A 22,543-nucleotide genomic window follows, 5' to 3' on the forward strand; every position below is an offset into this window, starting at 1 on the left:
TCTCGATCACGGTCTGTCTTTACTGAGTGTGTCCAGCAGATTCAGCTTTTGTTTCAGGAACTTCACCATCTGTGTCAATCTTTTAAAAGTTCTCATGAGAGGACTTCCGGTTGCGGCTACGCGGAGCTAAGCCGCACGTTCGGCAGCTCCCGCTAGAAACGGACTTTGGGGCTCTTTTCAGGGCCCCCAACGGAGCTTTTTCGACGATTCCCGACGTGGGAAGGGGCCTGCAGTAGATCCCCAGGGTTCTACGGTCTGGACAAGGAGTGGGGTGAGCAGAAAAGCGGTGACAGCGCCTCTGGAAAAGCGGGGGAAGGGAAACAAAATGGCGGCCGGTAGAGCCCTCGAGAAGTGGAGGCAGTGGGTGCAGGAGTAGCAGGAGACTCTTTCGCGTTGCTTCCAGGAGCTTAAGGTGGAGCTGCTGGAGTCGCTGAAGGCTACCACCGGTAAGCTGCTGGAGACTCAGACAGCCCAGGGGGCCGCAATCCAGGAGCTGCAGCAGCAGGCCTCCGAAAGGGAGGATGAGGCCGCGGCCCTCGCGGGGAAGGTGGAGATGCATGAGGCGCTCCATAAAAAGTGGCAGGAGCGGTTCGAGGAGCTGGACAATCGGTCAAGGCGGAAAAATTTACGGATCCTGGGCCTCACGGAGGGGCTGGAGGGGTCGGACCTGGCGGCCTATGTGGTTGTTTTGTTGAACTCGCTGATGGGAGCTGGGTCCTTCCAGGGGCCCCAGGAGTTGGAGGGGGCCCACAGAATACTGGCCAGGAGGCCCAAGCCAAATGAGCCGCCGCGGGCGGTGCTGGTGCGGTTCCACCAGTTCGTTGACCAGGAGTGAGTGCTTCGATGGGCCAAGAAGGAGCGGAGCAGCAAGTGGGAGAACTCGGTGGTGCGGATCTACCAGTACTGGAGTGCGGAGGTGGCTAAGCTGAGGGCCGGGTACAACCGGACGAAGGTGGTGCTCCACAGACAGAGTGTGAAGTTTGGCATGTTGCAGCCGGCGCGTTTGTGGGTCACCTACAAGGACCGTCACCATTATTTTGAGTCCCCTGAGGAGGCGTGGGCCTTTGTCCAGGCCGAGAAATTGGACTCAAACTGAGGGTCATGGATGGGGGTTTTGTATGTAAATGTAACTGTGTCTAATTTTATTTTGGAGGGGGGGTTCTCTGTTTCATGCAGGATGTGTGTTGGCTTTAGGGTGGGTGGGGCGATGTCTTTATGTCTTTTTGTATGGGTCTAGTGGACGGGTTCGGGCAGGGAGGTAAACTGGGAGTGCGGGGAGCTGGTGGTGGGGACCGGCAATGGGAGTTGCCCTAGTGGAGGCGGGGTTGGGCAGGGCGAAAGCGCGGGCTTTCCTTTGGTTTCCCGCGCTGCGGGGTGCTGGGGGCGGGGTCGGGGCTGCGAAGCGCGGGCCTTTGCTGGTTGTTATTTTCCCGCGCAAAAGCGGGGGGGGGGGGGGGAGGGGGAGGAGGGCCTGCTGATGGGCACGGAGGAGGAGGAGTAGCCCCAAGTGGGGAGGGGTCGGAGGTGTGGCGGGAGTCACCGGGGTCAGCAGAGGTTAGCTGGCACACGGGAGTGCTATGGAGGGGGGTCCTAGCCTTGGGGTGGGGGGGTACTGGGTTGCTGCTAAAATGGCCAGGAAGGAGCTGGAGTATGCAGGGGATGCTGGGGGGGTGGGAATTGCCGCCATGGGGAACAGGCCGAGCGGGGGGCGCTGGCCAGTGGCGGGCAGGGGATGGGTTATGGCTAGTCAGCAGGGGAGGGGGCAGGGAGCCCTCTGATCCGGCTGATAACCTGGAATGTGAGGGGGCTAAACGGGCCGGTCAAACGGGCCCGGGTGTTTACGCACTTGAAGGGGCTGAAGGCGGATGTGGCCATGCTCCAGGAGACACACCTGAAGGTGGCAGACCAGGTTTGACTGAGGAAGGGATGGGTGGGCCAAGTATTTCATTCAGGGCTAGATGAGAAGAATCGAGGGATGGTGATCCTGGTGGGGAAGAAGGTGTCATTTGAGGCCTTAAATGTAGTGGCTGACAGTGGCGGGAGGTATGTGATGGTGAGTGGTAAGCTGCAGGGGGAGCGGGTGGTGTTGGTGAATGTTTACGCCCCAAACTGGGACGATGCGGGGTTTATGCGGCGCATGTTGGGCCGCATTCCGGATCGGGAGTCGGGGGGCCTGATCATGGGGAGGGACTTCAACACGGTGCTGGGTCCCCCATTGGATCGATCCTGGACGGGTAGGAGGCCGGCGGCGGCTACGGTGTTGAGGGGATTTATGGATCAGATGGGAGGGGTGGATCCCTGGAGGTTTGCGAGGCCAAGGGCCAGGGAGTACTCGTTTTTCTCCCACGTGCATAAGGCCTATTCCAGGATTGATTTTTTTGTCCTGAGCAGGGGGCTGGTTTCGAGGGTGGAGGATGCCGAATACTCTGCCATAGCCATTTCGGATCATGCCCCGCACTGGGTGGACCTCGGGCTGGGGGAGGAGAGGGACCAGCGTCCGCTCTGGCGCTTAGAGGTGGGGCTGCTGGCAGACGAGGTGGCCGGGGGGGGTTCGGGGGTGTATCAAGAGGTACCTTGAGGCCAACGATAATGGGGAGGTCCGAGTGGGGACGGTCTGGGAGGCATTGAAGGCGGTGATTAGAGGGGAGTTGATTTCCATCCGAACCCATAGAGAGAGGGGAGAGCAGAGGGAGAGGGAGAGATTGGTGGGGGATATGGTGAGGTTGGACAGGAGATATGCGGAGGCTCCGGAGGAGGGATTGCTGGGGGAGCGGCGTAGCCTTCAGGCCAGGTTCGATCTACTGACCACCAGAAAGGTGGAAGCTCAGTGGAGGAAAGCACAGGGGGCAGTGTATGAACACGGGGAGAAGGCGAGCAGGATGCTGGCACACCAGCTCCGAACGCGAGATGTGGCCAGGGAGATTGGGGGAGTGAAGGATAGAGATGGGAAGGTAGTGCGGAGGGGGGTAGACGTTAATGGGGTCTTTAGGAACTTTTATGGGGAATTGTACCGGTCTGAACCCCCGGTGGAGGGGGGGGGGGGTGGGGCGCTTCTTGGACAAGCTGTGATTTCCGAGGGTGGAGGAGGGGCAGGTGGAGGGACTGGGGGCGCCGATTGAGCTGGAGGAGCTCGTTAGAGGGATAGGGAGCATGCAGTCAGGGAAGGCGCCGGGGCCGGATGGGTTTCCGGCAGAATTTTATAAAATGTATGCGGACCTGTTGGGCCCCCTGTTGGTTCGGACCTTTAACGAGGCAAGGGAGGGGGGGGGGGCTTTGCCCCCAACTATGTCAGGGGCGCTGATTTCCTTGATCTTTAAGCGGGACAAGGACCCTCTGCAGTGTGGGTCATGTAGGCCGATCTCGCTGCTAAATGTAGATGCCAAGCTGTTGGCAAAGATCTTAGCTACAAGGATAGAGGATTGTGTGCCGGGGGTCATTCACAAGGACCAGACGGGGTTTGTAAAGGGAAGGCAGTTGAATACCAACATACAAAGGTTTCTCAATGTCATTATGATGCCGGCTGTGGAAGGGGAGGTGGAGATAGTGGTGGCATTAGACGCGGAGAAGGCCTTTGATAGGGTTGAGTGGGGGTATCTGTGGGAGGTGTTGGAAAGGTTTGGGTTTGGGGAGGGGTTTGTCCGTTGGGTGAGGTTGCTTTATGAGGCACCGATGGCGAGTGTAGCCATGAATAGGAGGAGGTCGGAGTAGTTTCGGCTGCACCGGGGGACGAGACAGGGGTGTCCCCTGTCCCCCTTACTCTTTGCGTTGGCGATTGAGCCCCTGGCCATGGCATTGAGGGAGTCAGGGAACTGGAGGGGCCTGGTGCGGGATGGGGAGGAGCATCGAGTGTCGCTTTATGCGGACGACCTGTTGCTGTATGTGGCGGACCCGGTGGGGGGGATGCCGGAGGTGATGAGGATTCTCAGCGAATTTGGGGGCTTTTCTGGGTATAAGTTCAACCTGGGTAAGAGCGAGCTGTTCGTGGTGCACCCGGGGGATCAGGAGGAGGGGATTGGTAGGCTCCCACTGAAGCAGGCAGGGAGGAGCTTTAGTTATCTGGGAGTCCAGGTGGCTAGGAGCTGGGGGGCCCTGCACAAGCTCAACCTCACAAGGTTGGTGGAGCAGATGGAGGAGGAGTTTAAAAGGTGGGATATGTTACCGCTGTCGCTGGCGGGTAGGGTGCAGTCCGTCAAGGTGATGGTGCTCCCGAGGTTTTTGTTCCTGTTCCAGTGCCTTCCCATCCTTATCCCGAAGGCCTTTTTTAGGAGAGTTAACAGGAGTATCACGGGATTTGTATGGGCGCATGGGACTCCGAGGGTGAGAAGGGTGTTCTCGGAGCGGGGCAAGGATGGGGGGGGGGGGGGGCTGGCACTGCCCAACTTCTGTGGGTACTTTTGGGCTGCCAACGCAGCGATGGTGCGTAAGTGGGTAATGGACGGGGAAGGGGCAGCAGGGAAGAGGATGGAGATGGCGTCCTGTGTGGACACGAGCCTGGAGGCGCTGGTAACGGCGACGTTGCCGCTCCCTCCAATGAGGTATACCATGAGCCCGGTGGTGGCGGCTCCCCTCAAAATTTGGGGGCAATGGAGACGGCATAGGGGGGAGGGGCTCTATGGATTCCCCGATACGGAGGAACCACCGTTTTTTTCCAGGGAGCATCGATGGCGGATGTCTGGGCTGGCACAGGGTAGGTATTAGGAGGTTGAGGGACCTGTTTGTGGATGGGAGGTTTGCGAGCCTGGGGGAGTTAGAGGGGAAGTTTGGGCTCCCCCCGGCTAACATGTTTAGGTACATGCAGGTTAGGGCGTTTGCCAGGCGGCAGATGGAGGGGTTCCCTCTGTTGCCTCCATGTGGGGTACGGGACAGGGTGCTCTCGGGGGTGCGGGTTGGAGGAGGGAGGATTTCGGACGAATACCGCGTAATGCAGGAGGTAGACGAGGCCTCGGTGGAGGAGCTGAGGGGTATATGGGAAGAGGAGCTGGGTGAGGAGATTGAGGAGGGGACGTGGGCGGATGCCCTGGAGAGAGTGAATTCCTCCTCTTCCTGTGCGAGGCTTAGCCTCATTCAGTTCAAGGTGCTGCATAGGGCCCATATGACTGGGACGAGGATTTTCGGGGGTGAAGACAGGTGTGCTAGGTGTTTGGGGGGCCCAGCGAACCATGCCCATATGTTCTGGGCATTCCCAGCGCTGGGGGAATTTTGGAAGGGGGTAGCAAGGACGGTGTCGAGGGTGGTAGGATTCAGGGTCAAGCCAGGCTGGGGACTCGCAATTTTTGGGGTTGCAGTGGAGCTGGGAGTGCAGGAGGCGAAAGAGGCCGGTGTTCTGGCCTTTGCGTCCCTAGTAGCCCGGCGGAGGATCTTGCTTCAATGGAAGGGTGTGAGGCCCCCAAGCGTGGAGGCCTGGATCAATGATATGGCGGGGTTCATTAAATTGGAGAAAGTGAAATTTGCCCTGTACAGGGGTTCTTTTGGCGGTGGTAGCCTTTCCTGGACTTCCTGACGGAACGGTAGGGAAATAGGCCGGCAGCAGCAGCAACCTGGTGGGGGGAGGGGGGGTTTGGTTCGGTGGGAGGGAGTATTGTGTACATGGGTTTGTTGGATGTGGAGGGTGTTATCTCTTTCCTTTTTGTTGTTTGCTTTTCTTGTTTTAGTGGTTGCTTTTGTAGTTGGGTGGTTGTTGTTCTTGGGTTTTTACCATGGTTGTTTTGTTAATATTGTTTTGTTTATATTTTGTGAAAACCTTAATAAAAATTATTTAAAAAAAAAAAAGTTCTCATGAGAAACAGGCCTCCAGCTAGTCTATCAATGCAATCAGGAATTACACTGAAAATTCAAGCTTTCCAAAGTGAAGGAAGCAGCTCTGTGCTCCTGGAGTGTTCTGATTGGGCCTGGGTTGCAGGCTGCCTCGCATGAGTACCACCATAGCAACAGATAGGCAGAATGTTTCTCCTCCCGCTGAACTCATCAATCAGCAAAATCTTTGGATGGTGAGATGAAATCAGCGGTGAGAATGGGAGCTCAGAAACAGTCACAGGCCAAGTGACTGCTCTCCAGTACTGCATAGTAAAATCAGCAGCTTGGGTGGGTGTGTCTTGGGCAAGGCTGCCATTTATTGCCTATCCCTAGATGCCTTTGAGAAGGTGGTGGTGAGCTGCCTTCTTGAACCGCTGCAGTGCTTGAAGTGTAGATACACCCCACAGGGCTTTCAGGGAAGGAGTTCCAGGATTTTGACCCAGTGACAGTGACAGAACGGTGATATATTTCCCAGTCAGGTGAGTGGCTCGGACGGGAAACCTGCAGGTGGGTGGGGTCCCTATGTGTCTGTTGCCTTTGCCCTTCTAGATGATAGCAACCATGGGTTTGGAAGGTGCTGTCGAAGGAGCCTTGGCCAGTTCCTGCACTGCTTCTTGTAGATAGTACACACTGCTACCACTGTGCGTCGGTGATGGAGGGAGTGAACTTTTACTCTCGTCTGAACACAAGGTCAGGAGCTCAATAATTCGAAAAGCTCAGTATGGCCTCAGCATAAAAATTTTTTTGTGTAAAATTTCTCTGAAAATGGATGCAGTTTAGCTGCCCGGAAAATATTTCTCTCCCGGGAATAACACAAACATTACCATAGGCTTGGCATCAGATAATCCTTACTTCGAAACATGGTGATCATTTTCAGCTGGGCACCATCCAAAGATTTCGCATGTCTTCATTCCCTCAGTGTTGTTCTGACATTTCCCATTCATTATGCCTGACAAGGTCAAACATTCCAATAGTTTCAGTCAAAAGAGCAGATACTGTGTGTCTAGACATCATGTTCCATTTATCTATTTACCCACTTATCTCAATCATATTTATATCGTTCTTCATTTATAGCACAATGTGTAATTTATGTCAACATTCCTCGGCTGGGCTGGGAGGGATGGGGGAAGGGTAGGGGGTTGGGTGGGGGAGGGGTGGGTTTCTCGTCTCAATCTTTAATGGGAGAACGGCGAATCTCCAAGAGGAATGGCAGAGAGATGAATATGCTGGTCTCTTGGGATTCCAGGAATTCTCTTGTGAAACTGCAATGTTCCCCTTTGGTAAAAGAAATAGCGGCGTGGACTTCACCGAGGAATTAACTCCCACTCCTGGCCCTGGGGTAGCAATGGTGGCCTGTACAGCATGGGGACTGGTCACCACAAGGGCCAATGTGGGTCCCCGCCAGTGGTGTCCAAGAAAGGCAATTTTCTTTAATTTCTTCCCAGGGATTGTACGAGGGCTGGATCAGTGTAGTGTCAGGCACGTGGGCGAAGGAGGCTGGATGTAGCCTTCCTAGTCCCATTTAGAGCAAAGTCTGGATGTGGGCTGGGCAGGTGCCAGACATGTTCCTAAAATGGCTCACATGGGCTAACATGACCATCCAGGATCACAGTGCATGGAATTTGAAGGGTCTATACATGGATGAAGGTTGCTAGATGGTAAAAGTCTCCTTTGCAAATGGAGTCCCCCATGTTCTGTAATAAGTCTGAACAACACCAGGTTCAAGTCCAACAGTTTACTTTGGAATCAGAAGCTTTCGGAGTGCAGCTCCTTCATCAGGTGTGTGAAGAGGTGGGTTACACATAGACAAAGCCAATGATACAAGATGATACTTTGAATGCAAGTCTTTGCAGGTAATTAAGTCTTTTCAGGTCCAGACGGGGCAACTGGAGAGCGGGATAATCACAGGTTAAAGAGATGTGAATTGTCTCAAGCCAGTACAGTTGGTACGATTTTGCAAGCTCAGGCCATATGGTGGGAGGGTGAATGTAACGAGACATGAATCCAAGACCCCGGCTGAGGCCGCACTCATGTGTGCGGAACTAGGCTATAGGTTTCTGCTCGGCGATTCTGCATTGTCGTGCGTCCTGACGGCCGCCTTGGAGAACGCTTACCCGAAGATCAGAGGCTGAATGCCCTTGACTCCTAAAGTGTTCCCCGACTGGAAGGGAACATTCCTGCCTGGTGATTGTCGCGCCATGTCCATTCAACCATTGTCACAGCGTCTGCATGGCCTTGCCAATGTGGTGTTAATAATACTGGTGCCAGACATGATAATTTATGAATGTTCAACCTTAGTAATGAGAAAAATCATGATTTGGTTCATTTAGGGGCGGGTACGGTGGCACAGTGGTTAGCACTGCTGCCTCAGCGCCGAGGACCCGGGTTCGGTCCCGGCCCCATACACTGTCCGCGTGGAGTTTGCACATTCTCCCCGTCTCTGCGTGGGTAACACCCCCACAACCCAAAGATGTGCAGCGTAGGTCGATTGGCCACGCTAAATTGCCCCTTAATTGGGAAAAAAAAATTGGGCAGTTTAAATTTATGAAAGGATATGGTTCACTCTTTGTTTGGAGCACATGTTTTGTGGGACAGCGATGAAGAAGGTTTTACTTGCTTGAGAAATTAACTGTTTTATATTTCGGTTTCTCTGGCTGTGTGTGGTCAGACACTTTGGAGAAAACTACATTGTGCCACTTTGCTTCCCTTTGTTATTGTTACAAACCACAATGTTACCCTCTCGCCCAGTCCTAATCCTTCGAGACAGTATGAATCCAGTGATACATCTTAGACTGCAACAATTGCTGCTTCCTAACAGGAGAAAGGTGAGACAATGAGCTGGATTTTCCATCGCCCACCGCCAGTAGAGGATTCCTGATGCGGAGGAGAATCGAGCTTCTGGCAAAAAGTCAGAAATCCTGTCCCGATGCTTCGGTCTCCCGCTGGCGGTGGTATTGAGGTTGATATCAAAGCCAGTTAAGTTAGAGTGGCACAGTGTGGGCAGCACGGTAGCATTGTGGATAGCACAATTATTTCACAGCTCCAGGGTCCCAGGTTCGGTTCCCGGCTGGGTCACTGTCTGTGCGGAGTCTGCACATCCTCCCTGTGTGTGCGTGGGTTTCCTCCGGGTGCTCCGGTTTCCTCCCACAGTCCAAAGATGTGCAGGTTAGGTGGGTTGGCCATGTTAAATTGCCCTTAGTGTCCAAAATTGCCCTTAGTGTTGGGTGGGGTTACTGGGTTACTGAGTTATGGGGATAGGGTGGAGGTGTTGACCTTGGTCAGGGTGCTCTTTCCAAGAGCTGGTCCAGACTCGATGGACTGAATGGCCTCCTTCTGCACTGTAAATTCTATGAGTGGCACAGTATTTAGCACTGCTGCCTCATGGTGTTGAGGACCCGGGTTCAAATCCCGGACCGGGGTCACTGTCTGTGTGGAGTTTGCACATTCTACCCGTGTCTTCATGGGTCTGACCCCCACACCGTAAAGATGTGCAGGATAGGTGAATTGACCATGCTAAATTGCCCTTAATTGGAAAAGAATTGGGTACTCTAAATTTATAAAAAAAGAAAAAGAAGCCCGTTAAGTGCTCTCTCTTTTTATCTGAAGAAAGTACTTAACTGCATTTTATTCAGAGTCAAAGAGGAAGTGAGAGCACTTAACTGGCTTTGATGTGGTCCAAGAGCTGTCAATCATAGCTCGATGCTTATAAAAATGTGGTTAGTTTCCTAGCTGGGTACTTGAAATCCACTCCGTCAGGGAAATGAAATTAAACAATCCAGAAAGTTGGCTCTGTGTGCAAGCTATCAATCACAGCCTAGTAATAAAATTTCACACTAATATGAATGAAATACTTGCAGATCAAAGATCTACAGGGGTTTCAACCCAGCTGATGTAGATTTCCCTTTCTCGGCATTTATAGTCGTGCTTTCTCTGCCTGAGACAACCAATGTATTGCACAGGTGAGTTTGAAAGCAATTGTGTTTTTCACTGGCTCTGTCGGGGCTGCTATCTAGCTTCCAGGCAGGGGTCTCTGTGATGGGAGGTCTCTGGTGGGGGTGTCTCTTACAAGGGGTTTCTGGTGGGGGTCTCTCTTATGTGGGTTTCTGGTGGGGGGCACTCCTATGGGGATTATCTGGTGGGGGTCTCTGTCATGGGAGTTTCGGATGGGGGATCATTAACGGGTTTTGGTTGCCCTCGTATTGTGGGGGGGGGGGGGGGGGGAGAACCCGGAAAATTCTGTGGTAGTGGTGTGTGGAATTGCATAGTGGAAGGGGCGGTGTCCTAGCCACCGGACCTTGCAATCAGGTCTCCCAATCAAAATGGCCTGAACTGCGTTATGAATGTTCCTTCCATGCTGTCATAAATTTGCCTAGCAAGAGCAGTAGTAAAACGAAGTGGACAATTCATAATAGAATGCGAGATATCCAGAAACAGGTAGAAATCTGCCTAAACACAGCAGTAAAAAGTATTCAATAGGTCCCATTGATATGCACCTCTCCCAATAACAAGATTAGAAGACCGTTTAGGTAGTAATCAGGTGTGATTAGCCTTTGAGGAGAAATAGCTTATAGACAATTGAGAAGGTCAATAAGGTATACATATGTTAACTTATAGTCAGGATGTTGATAGGAGCACACAGTCAAATACAGAGAAGGCATAATCAAAGAGGAACAAAGGTATAATTGGTCCAGTGATCAGAAGCCAGGAGGCAATTAACATCCAGCAGCCTCAGAAAGAAGACAGACCAGTTTCCAGCCTCCCAGCCTGAAGGCCTATTCAGCTAGCAGCCTCGAAGTTATGTTTACATGAAACACGCCTCCAAGTCTTGGAGCCAAGGTAGTGCAGAAAACCTTTACAGTGACAGTTTGAAATATCTTGGCTCGACCAGGATAAGATGTTTCCCAAACTTAAGTATCATCACTGCTTTGTACGGTATCTATAATTTGGGTGTTGTTTGTGCAAACGGAGAAATCTTATGGAATTCAGGTATCGTAGATATATTTTGCAGAAGGAGTATGTTCTACATAAACTGTATGCATGTTGAGTAATTAATGAAATTAATTGCATGAGAGTAGAGTAAACCTGTTCCCTTGCATTTGTCTTTTCTTTACTTTAATAAATAGTCTTTAAAATAATTGTTACACGGCAACTAGACTGTTTATTCTCATTGGGGTTTCACTTACCTCCTCACATCTAAATAAAACAAAACGATATACCGCCATGAACGGCTGTTCCAAGTCGGGATGCCCTCGCAGTTAACATCAGTGAGCTTCGGGGCAGTGGCCAACTAGTCCTGGCACTGGTCTCGAACCTGGAGCTTTGAGCCCAGAGATAGGGATGCAACCCATTGCACCACACAATCTCCTACAGCCCATCCTAATCGCTTCATCTCTGTACCTCACTTCCACCCTCGAAGACGCTCCTTGAAACTTAACTTTGTACAATTTCACTCCTGTGGAATGGCCTTTGGATACTTCATTACGCCAAAGAGGTTGGACAGCTACAAGTTGTTGTTGTTCACTCTTTCAAGGCTCCCCTCAATTTCTTGTCAATCTCTTTCCACTGAAACAGTTTGACACTGGTCTTTAGCACTGGTGTTGAACTATGCAATTCAAAGCAGTACAACTGGAATGATTTTGATGGATGATTCAGCAGGGAAGGTCTCACAGACCATTTGGTGAAACCATTGATTCCCTGCGTGGAAAATCTGTGTGGAAAAGTGGCTCTAGTTTTTCAATTTTAAGAATCCAATTTCAGTAGTCAGGTTGCTGGCTGACTCAGGAAGACTTCATGGGTTGATGAGAATTAATGATTTACCTTGTCCATAACGGCCAAACACTCCTGCTGCACAGTCACTGTCAGATTCGCAGCCTCTGGAATTTTGAAGCTAAAAGTAACAAATGAAGTGACAGTTTATTACTATTTAATTCTTCAATAGCCTGTTTGTGTAAATTATATAACCTCATCCAGAGCTTTCGCTTCAGGTGAGAGGCTTGGCTCAGCAATTAGCACTCTGATCCTCGAGTTAATGTTGTGGGTTCAAGTCCCACTGAGTGACTCCAGCACCAACTGACTTCAGCGTAGGACTGAGTGAGTATGTATTGTTTTGTTACCTGTGTGGTAGGCAACATGCGCTACTCAATCCTTGGCTGATGAAGAGGCCTTCTCAACCTCGATGAAGAAGACTCAAACTCTCCAGTAGTAACAAAAGGTTTATTGAGTAACTATAACAATAAGTGCATGAGTTCTTGACTTTAACTTTGATACTAGTGATAAGGTTAACAAGATCTAAATACTGTAACTATACATAGCTCCACTAGCCATCTGAACTACTCTGCTATTTCCCTGGTCACAGTGCACCCCCAAGAGACCCAGAGATCCAATGTGGTTGCCTTTTATACCCCTGTTAGAACATAGAACATACAGTGCAGAAGGAGGCCATTCGGCCCATCGAGTCTGCACCGACCCATTTAAGCCCTCACTTCCACCCTACTCCCATAACCCGATAACCCCTCCTAAACTTTTTTGGTCACTAAGTGCAATTGATCATGGCCAATCCACCTAACCTGCACGTCTTTGGACTGTGGGAGGAAACCGGAGCACCCGGCGGAAACCCACGCACACACGGGGAGAACGTGCAGACTCCGCACAGACAGTGACCCTGCGGGGAATCGAACCTGGGACCCTGGAGCTGTGAAGCCACAGTGCTAGCCACTTGTGCTACCATGCCGCCCCCAGCTGTTGGTCCGGCCCTCTAGTGATCATGTGGTGCTACTGATTACACATTAACCCCTTGTGTACATGCACAGACAGAGATCACTAAATGTATTTCCACAGGTATCCGAACTGTGAAGCCAGAAGCTTCACCCCATATCAGATCCACTCCCAATATGGTTGCCAGAGACTGTTCAGGCCTTGTAAAAGTAGTTACATTTCAGTCCAAAGAGAAAATGCTGAAAAATCTCAGCAGGTCTGGCAGCATCTGTGGGGAGAGAAAAGAGCGAACGTTTTGAGTCCAGATGGCCCTTTGTAAAAAGGATTCCAGCAGATTCCCGCATCCACAGTAATTTGCTTTTATCCAGTAGTTACATTTCAGTGTTTCTGTTTCAAACACCCGCCGGGTTGGAGAATTGCCGAGGGGTGGCGTGAATCCTGCCCCACCAGCTGCCAAATTATCCAGCACTGGAGATTTGGCGGAGGTGGGAATCGGTCGGCGGCCGGTGGCAGCAGCCGCCCCCGGCGATTCTCCGGCCCGTGATGGGCCGAGTGGCTGCCTGTTTTTTGCCGGTCCTGTTGGCGTAAATTAGAGTAGGTCCTTACCAGTGGGACCTGGCAGCGCGGGCGGCCTCCGGGGTACTCGGGGGGGCGTGGGAATTGCCCCCACGGTGGCCTGGCCCATGATAGGGGCCCACCGAACGGCGGGCAGGCCTGTGCCGTGGGGACACAATTATTCCGCACTGGCGGCTGTAGCGGTCCGTCATGGCCGGTGCGGAGACGAAGCCCTCTGCGCATGCGCTGGGATGATGCTAGCGCACGCTGACAATCCCGCGCATGTGCCAACTCGCGCCGGCCAGCGGAGGCCCTTCGGCGTCAGTTGGCATGGCGCAAAGCCCCTTCCCCACCGGCCGGCACGGCGCAAACCACTCCGGGGGCCAGCCTAGCCCCTGAAGATGTGGAAGATTCCGCACCTTTGGGGTGGCCCGCTGCCGGAGTGGTTCACGTCACTCCTTTCCGCCGGAGTTGCCCGCCCCGACGATTACGACAGAATCCCACCCCTGGAATAATAGCGATTTTATGGTTCATCTTTTGATGTTTTTAAGAGGATAATATCCACATAGAGGTTTTAAAGTAATAATTCAAATTTATAAGTCTGTCCAACCTTATGAGATATAATATAAAGGATATTCTGGGAACATGACTGTAATCTAAGATATAGGGCGGGATTCTCCGGTCGCCAACGGCAAAATCGGCGTTCACCGCAATCGCGATGCTCCCCCCTCCAAAGCCACGTACTGATGGCCACAGGACATTGCCTCAGGCCTGCCCCGCGATGCTGCCCCCTCCAAAATGGCGTACTGATGGCCACAGGACATTGCCTCAGGCCTGCCCCGCGATGCCCCGCCCCAGCCCCGCTGAGTTCCACGGTGTCGGTCGTGTGTGACCTCATCCATCAGGAACTCGTTGTGGCAGCTGCGGACTCAGTCCAGCACTGCCACAGTTGGGGGAGGGCCGATCCGTGGAGGAACAGGGGGATCTTGGGGTCCATGTGTGGTACGGGTTACTGACACAGGTAACTGTGTGGTATGGGTTACTGACACAGGTAACTGTGTGGTATGGGTTACTGACACAGGTAACTGTGTGGTATGGGTTACTGACACAGGTAACTGTGTGGTACGGGTGACTGACACAGGTGACTGCGTGGTATGGGTTACTGACACAGGTAACTGTGTGGTATGGGTTACTGACACAGGTGACTGCGTGGTATGGGTTACTGACACAGGTAACTGTGTGGTATGGGTTACTGACACAGGTAACTGTGTGGTATGGGTTACTGACACAGGTAACTGTGTGGTATGGGTTACTGACACAGGTGACTGCGTGGTATGGGTTACTGACACAGGTAACTGTGTGGTATGGGTTACAGACACAGGTAACTGTGTGGTATGGGTTACAGACACAGGTAACTGTGTGGTATGGGTTACTGACACAGGTAACTGTGTGGTATGGGTTACTGACACAGGTAACTGTGTGGTATGGGTTACAGACACAGGTAACTGTGTGGTATGGGTTACTGACACTGGTGACTGTGTGGTATGGGTTACTGACACAGGTAACTGTGTGGTATGGGTTACTGACACAGGTAACTGTCTGGTATGGGTTACTGACACAGGTAACTGTGTGGTATGGGTTACTGACACAGGTAATTGTGTGGTATGGGTTACTGACACAGGTAACTGTGTGGTTTGGGTTACTGACACAGGTAACTGTGTGGTATGGGTTACTGACACAGGTAACTGTGTGGTATGGGTTACTGACACAGGTAACTGTGTGGTATGGGTTACTGACACAGGTAACTGTGTGGTATGGGTTACTGACACAGGTAACTGTGTGGTATGGGTTACTGACACAGGTAACTGTGTGGTATGGGTTACTGACACAGGTAACTGTGTGGTATGGGTTACTGACACAGGTGAATGTGTGGTATGGGTTACTGACACAGGTAACTGTGTGGTATGGGTTACAGACACAGGTAACTGTGTGGTATGGGTTACTGACACAGGTAACTGTGTGGTATGGGTTACTGACACAGGTAACTGTGTGGTATGGGTTACAGACACAGGTGACTGTGTGGTCTGGGTTACTGACACAGGTAACTGTGTGGTATGGGTTACTGACACAGGTAACTGTGTGGTATGGGTTACAGACACAGGTAACTGTGTGGTATGGGTTACTGACACAGGTGACTGTGTGGTATGGGTTACTGACACAGGTAACTGTGTGGTATGGGTTACTGACACAGGTAACTGTGTGGTATGGGTTACTGACATAGGTCACTGTGTGGTATGGGTTACTGACACTGGTGAATGTGCGTATGGGTTACTGACACAGGTAACTGTGTGGTATGGGTTACTGACACAGGTAACTGTGTGGTATGGGTTACTGACATAGGTCACTGTGTGGTATGGGTTACTGACATAGGTCACTGTGTGGTATGGGTTACTGACACTGGTGACTGTGTGGTATGGGTTACTGACACAGGTAACTGTGTGGTATGGGTTACTGACACAGGTAACTGTGTGGTATGGGTTACTGACACAGGTAACTGTGTGGTATGGGTTACTGATACAGGTAACTGTGTGGTATGGGTTACTGACACAGGTAACTGTGTGGTATGGGTTACTGATACAGGTAACTGTGTGGTATGGGTTACGGACACAGGTAACTGTGTGGTATGGGTTACTGACACAGGTAACTGTCTGGTATGGGTTACTGACACAGGTAACTGTGTGGTACTGGTGACTGACACAGGTCACTGTGTGGTATGGGTTACTGACACAGGTAACTGTGTGGTATGGGTTACTGACACAGGTAACTGTGTGGTACTGGTGACTGACACAGGTCACTGTGTGGTACTGGTGACTGACACAGGTAACTGTCTGGTATGGGTTACTGACACAGGTCACTGTGCTGGTACTGGGTTACTGACACAGGTCACTGTGTGGTATGGTTACTGACACAGGTAACTGTGTGGTATGGGTTACTGATACAGGTAACTGTGTGGTATGGGTGACTGATACAGGTAACTGTGTGGTACTGGTGACTGACACATGATCACAGGACCCAAGACCCTCACGGGTTTCATGAAGGATCTAGACTGGTTCTTCTCAACTAATGGAATGCAAGATTAGGAATGTAGTAAAGGAATATTGAAGATAGGATGTACCAAATGTCTCCATGTGAAGCTGTTACTATGAGGGTCATTGTAACCTGGGGGGCAGTTTAGCTCAGTTGGGTGCGCAGATGGTTCTTTACGTACCAAGAGGCCAATAGTTCAATTCCCATACCAGTTGAGGTTACTCATGAAGGCAGCGCCTTCTCAACCTTGTCGCCCCCCCCCCCCCCCCCCCCCCCCCCCCCCCCGCCGACCTGTTGTGATGCTCAGGTTGAACCACCACCAGTCAACTCCCCCCTCAAAGGGAAAGCAGCCTATGGGCACCTGGGGCTATGGTGACGTTACTTTCCTTTTAACCTGCGTTAGCCACGGTGTGTTTGAATTACATAGGTGGGTTTCTGCATCCGTTTTCTGGTGTGGCACACCCCCGCCAGCAGAGGGATTCTCTGCCCAGGCAGGAAGCCGCTTGGGTTTGCCATTATGGGCCCCCCACGCCATTGAGCAATCCACGGGCCCGAGTGCGCTGCCAGCGAAACGTAGCATCCCGCCGACTGAGAATCCAGCCCCATGTCTATTGTATACTCTCCACATCAAAAGGCCCTCCAAGCCTGCGCCGATCCAGATCCTCTATCTAAAACTGTCGCCTATTTTCTAAGGATCTGCATCCCTCTGCTCCCTATCCATTCACGTATCTGTCTAGGTACATCTTAAATGACGCTATCGTGCCCGCCTCGACCACCTTCGCCGGCAATGCGTTCCAGGCACCCACCACCCCCTGCGTAAAGAACTTTCCACGTATATCTCCCTGAAACATTTCTCCTCTCACCTTGAACTCGTGACCCCTAGTAATTCAGTCCCCCACTCTGGGAAAAAGCTTCTTGGTATCCACCCTTGTCTATACCTGTCATGATTTTGTAGACCTTAATGAGGTCCCCCCCTCAACCTCCGTCTTTCTAATGAAAATAATCCAAAACTACCTACTCAACCTCTCTTCATAGCTAGTGCCCTCCATACCAGGCAACATCCTCGTGAACCTCCTCTGCACCTTCTCCAAAGCATCCACATCCTTTTGGTAATAGAACATAGAACATAGAACAGTACAGCACAGAACAGGCCCTTCGGCCCTCAATGTTGTGCCGAGCCATGATCACCCTACTCAAACCCACGTATCCACCCTATAACCGTAACCCAACAACCCCCCCCCCCCTTAATCTTACTTTTTTTATTAGGACACTACGGGCAATTTAGCATGGCCAATCCACCTAACCCGCACATCTTTGGACTGTGGGAGGAAACCGGAGCACCCGGAGGAAACCCACGCACACAGGGGGAGGACGTGCAGACTCCACACAGACAGTGACCCAGCCGGGAATCGAACCTGGGACCCTGGAGCTGTGAAGCATTTATGCTAACCACCATGCTACCCTGCTGCCCAATTTTTTTTTTTTTTTTTACAAAAATTATATAATGTGGCGACCAGAACTGTACGCAGTATTCCAAATGTGACCGAACCAAAGTCTTATACAACTGTAAAATGATCTGCCAACTCTTGTACTCAATATCCCTTCCGATGAAGGAAAGCATGCCGTATGCCTTCTTGACCACTCTATCGACCTGTGCCGCCACCTTCAGGGTACAATGGACCTGAACACCCAGATCTCTCTGAACATCAATTTTCCCCAGGGCTTTTCCATTTACCGTATAGTTCGCTCTTGAATTGGATCTTACAAAATGCATCACCTCGCATTTGCCCGGATTGAGCTCCGTCTGCCATTTCTCCGCCCAACTCTCCAATCCCCTTCATTATCTGCTACTATACCAATCTTAGTGCCATCTGCAAACTTGCTAATCAGACCACCTATACCTTCCTCCAGATCATTTATGTGTATCACGAACAACAGTGGTCCCAGCACGGAACACTGTGGAACACCACTGGTCACAGTTCTCCATTTTGAGAAACTCCCTTCCACTACTACTCTCTGTTGCCCAGCCAGTTCTTTATCCATCTAGCTAGTACACCCTGAACCCCATACGACTTCACTTTCTCCATCAGCCCACCATGGGGAACCTTATCAAACACCTTACTGAAGTCCATATATGTCACATCTACAGCCCTTACCTCATCAATCAACTTTGTCACTTCCTCAAAGAATTCTATTAAGTTGGCCAGACAAGACCTTCCGTGCACAAAACCATGTTGCCTATCACTGATAAACCCATTTTCTTCCATTCCCAATATTCTTCCAAAGCTTTATCTGTCTTCAGTCGCCTAGACCTTATGTATGCTTCCTTTTACCACTTGGCTAGTCTCACAATTTCACCTGTCATGCATGGTTCCCTAATCTTGCCATTTCTATTCCTCATTATCACAGGGAAATGTCTGTCCTGCACTCTAATCAACCTCTCTTTAAAAGCCTCCCACATATCAAATGTGGATTTACCTTCAAATATCTGCTCCCAATCCACATTCCCCAGCTCCTGCCAAATTTTGGTACAGTTGGCCTTCCCCCAATTTCGCACTCTTTCTTTAGGACCACCCTCGTCTTTATGAGTATTCTAAAACTTACGGAATTGTGATCACTATTCCCAAAGTAATCCCCGACTGAAACTTCAACCACCTGGCCGGGCTCATTTCCCAATACCAGGTCCAGTATGGCCCCTTCTCGAGTTGGACTATTTACATACTGCTCTAGAAAACCCTCCTGGATGCTCCTTACAAATTCTGCTCCATCTAGACCTCTAACACTAAGCGTATCCCAGTCAATGTTGGGAAAAGTAAAATCTCCTATCACCACCGACATCTGTTGCTCCGACATCTTTCCATAATCTGTTTACATATTTGTACCTCGATCACACGCTCACTGTTGAGAGGTCTGTAGTACAGCCCCAACATTGTTACCGCACCCTTTCTATTTCTGAGCTCTGCCCATATTGTCTCATTGCTCGAGTCCTCCATAGTGCCCTCCTTCAGCACAGCTGTGATATCCTCTGTGACCTTCTTGCATTAAAACAAATGCACCTCTGACCACCAGTCCCTTTGCGTTCATCATCTGCTCCCTGCTTATTCTTCCCCTTAGTCACGCTGACTTTATGATCTAGTTCCTTACAGGCTTTAGTTACTATCTCCTTACTGTCCACTAACCTCCTCATTTGGTATATCCAGTATAAACAGTCGCTTACCTGTACACAGTTCTTCAGGGACTGCATTGGGGTGACAATGTAATTGGTCATAATTACAAAGGAGTCCGATCCCTAAGAAAGGAAATACTGTTAAATGCTGAAGGGTCACAGCGAGATGCTTCCTCGCTCTGAAACTAACTGATGTGTTCACCATTCCAAGCCAGTCATTCAGAATTCCAACATTCAAGTCTTTGGATTGGATTGGATTGGATTTGTTTACTGTCACGTGTACCGAGGTACAGTGAAAAGTATTTTTCTGCAAGCAGCTCATCAGATCATTCAGTACATGGGAAGAAAAGGGAATTAAACAAAATTCAAGAAAATACATAAGAGGGCAACACAAGATATACAATGTAACTACATAAGCACCGGCATCGGATGAAGCATACAGAGTGTAGTGTTAATGAGGTCAGTCCATAAGAGGGTCATTTAGGAGTCTGGTGACAGTGGGGAAGAAGCTGTTTTTGAGTCTGTTCGTGCGTGTTCTCAGACTTCTGTATCTCCTGCCTGATGGAAGAAGTTGGAAAAGTGAGTAAGCCGGGTGGGAGGGACCCTTGATTATGCTGCCTGCTTTCCCCTGGCAGCGGGAGGTGTAGATGGAGTGCATGGATGGGAGGCAGGTTTGTGTGATGGACTTGAAAGTTTGTTAATTGGAAATTACTGTCTTCATTCTCACGCTGTGGGTACCACAGGCTACACTGGTATTTATTCCCCACTTGTTGCCCCGACAAAGTGAAGATCCAGCTGAGAGGCTTGCTGGGCCAATTCGGAGGACTAGAGTCTTGCTGTGAGATTGGATTACAGATGGGTAGGAGGCTCCCTCCCTCAAAGGATTCCATGAGTCAGATGGATTTTCACAACAATCTATCCGTGGCCACTTTTACTGCGATCAGATTTTTACATCCTGGCGTTTACGACTGAATTCAATTCTCAAATGGCCACGGTAGATCGAGGACACCATTGTTTCCATTCAAACATTTGTTTAAACATGAAAAGATGTGAAAATGCAGCTTTAAAGGTCTCACAAAAAAGCGCTGCACACCTTGTGGTCTCCTCCCTTCCATTCAACACAGACAGAGAGAAGGTTCTGAGTGGTCTGACAGGCTTTAGTAGACAAATCTCAGGGCCAGGTGAAATTTATCTCAGGCTGTTGAATGACGCAAGGGAGGAAATAATGAGGGGGCTGGCAATAATTTTCCATTCCTCCCTGGCTACATGATAGGTGCCAGAGGACTGGAAGATAGCCAATGTGGTACCATTATTCAAGAAGGGGTAAACCAGGAAATTACAGGCCAGTCAGTCTAACCTGAGTGATGGGGAAACGATTTGGAAGCAATTCTGAGACACAGAATTAACCTGCATTTGGAGAGGTGGGGATTAATCAAGAACAGTCAGCATGGTTTTGTTAAGGGCAGATCCTGTCTGACCTACTTGATTGAATTTTTCGAAGAGTGACCAAGTGCGTAGGTGAGGGAAATGCATTTGAAGTAGTCCACTTGGACTTCAGCAAGGCTTTTGATAAGGTCCTACATGGGAGACCGAGAGCGAAGGGATTGATAAAATAAACGTAGACCAAATGTTCCCCCTTGTAGAGCAATCTAGAATGAGATGTCACGGTTACAGGTTGAAAGGCCAGTAAGAGAGAGAAATACAGCACAGAACAGGCCCTTCGGCCCACGATGTTGTGCCAAACTTTTGTCCCAGGTTAATCATAGAATTTTGGACACTAAGGGCAATTTATCATGGCCAATCCACCCAACCTGCACATCTTTAGACTGTGGGAGGAAACCGGAGCACCCGGAGGAAACCCACGCACACACGGGAAGGATGTGCAGACTCCACACAGATAGTGACCCAAGACGAAATCGAACCTGAGACCCAGGAGCTGTGAAGCAATTGTGCTATCCACAATGCTACCGTGCTGCCCTTAAGAAGAAATTAATCTACACTCCATTATTCTACCCTAATCCATGTACCTATCCAATAGCCGCTTGAAGGTCCCTAACGTTTCCGTCTCAACTACTTCCACAGGCAGTGCATTCCATGCCCCCACTATTCTTTGGGTAAAGAACCTACCTCTGACATCCCCCCTATATCTTCCACCATTTATCTTAAATTTATGTCCCCTTGTAATGGTGTGTTCCACCCGGGGAAAAAGTCTCTGACTGTCTACTCTATCTATTCCCCTGATCATCTTATAAACCTCTATCAAGTCGCCCCTCATCCTTCTCCGTTCTAATGAGAAAAGGCCTAGCACCCTCAACCTTTCCTCGTAAGACCGACTCTCCATTCCAGGCAATATCCTGGTAAATCTCCTTTGCACCTTTTCCAAAGCTTCCACATCCTTCCTAAAATGAGGTGACCAGAATTGCACACAGTACTCCAAATGTGGCCTGACCAAGGTTTTGTACAGCTGCATCATCACCTCACGACTCTTCAATCCCTCTGCTAATGAACGCTAGCACACCATAGGCCTTCTTCACAGCTCTATCCACTTGAGTGGCAACTTTCAAAGATCTATGAACATAGATCCCAAGATCTCTCTGCTCCTCCACATTGCCAAGAACCCTACCGTTAACCCTGTATTCCGCATTCATATTTGTCCTTCCAAAATGGACAACCTCACACTTGTCAGGGTTAAACTCCATCTGCCACTTCTCAGCCCAGCTCTGCATCCTATCTATGTCTCTTTGTAGCCGACAACCGCCCTCCTCACTATCCACAACTCCACCAATCTTCGTATCATCTGCAAATTTACTGACCCACCCTTCAACTCCCTCATCCAAGTCGTTAATGAAAATCACAAAAAGCAGAGGACCCAGAACTAATCCCTGTGGTATGCCACTGATAACTGGGCTCCAGGCTGAATATTTGCCATCCACCACCACTCTCTGTCTTCTATCGGTTAGCCAATTCGTTATCCAACTGGCCAAATTTCCCACTATCCCATGCCTCCTTACTTTCTGCATAAGCCTACCATGGGGAACCTTATCAAATGCCTTACTAAAATCCATGTACACCACATCCACCGCTTTACCTTCATCCACATGCTTGGTCACCTCCTCAAAGAAGTCAATAAGACTTGTAAGGCAAGACCTACCCCTCACAAATCCGTGCTGACTATCCCTAATCAAGCAGTGTCTTTCCAGATGCTCAGAAATACTATCCCTCAGTACC

At 50.4% G+C, this 22,543-nt stretch overlaps 1 protein-coding gene across 2 annotated transcripts in view; it reads right to left on the reverse strand.

Moving 5' to 3' along the window:
- Window positions 1-22,543, reverse strand: part of p2rx1 (purinergic receptor P2X, ligand-gated ion channel, 1) — a 150,182-nt gene that overhangs the window by 29,529 nt on the left and 98,110 nt on the right. The window contains exons 3-5 of one of the 2 annotated variants that reach the window (XM_038814249.1): window positions 19,367-19,438; window positions 11,611-11,680; window positions 6,646-6,742 (exon numbers count right to left, since the gene is read on the reverse strand). In XM_038814249.1, the coding sequence (XP_038670177.1) occupies window positions 6,646-6,742; window positions 11,611-11,680; window positions 19,367-19,438 (239 nt within the window). The remainder of the gene's footprint in view (window positions 1-6,645; window positions 6,743-11,610; window positions 11,681-19,366; window positions 19,439-22,543) is intronic. The other variant, XM_038814250.1, reaches the window with a different exon arrangement.

This window comes from Scyliorhinus canicula, chromosome 12 (assembly GCF_902713615.1).
Source record: "Scyliorhinus canicula chromosome 12, sScyCan1.1, whole genome shotgun sequence".
Lineage (NCBI taxonomy): Eukaryota > Metazoa > Chordata > Chondrichthyes > Carcharhiniformes > Scyliorhinidae > Scyliorhinus > Scyliorhinus canicula.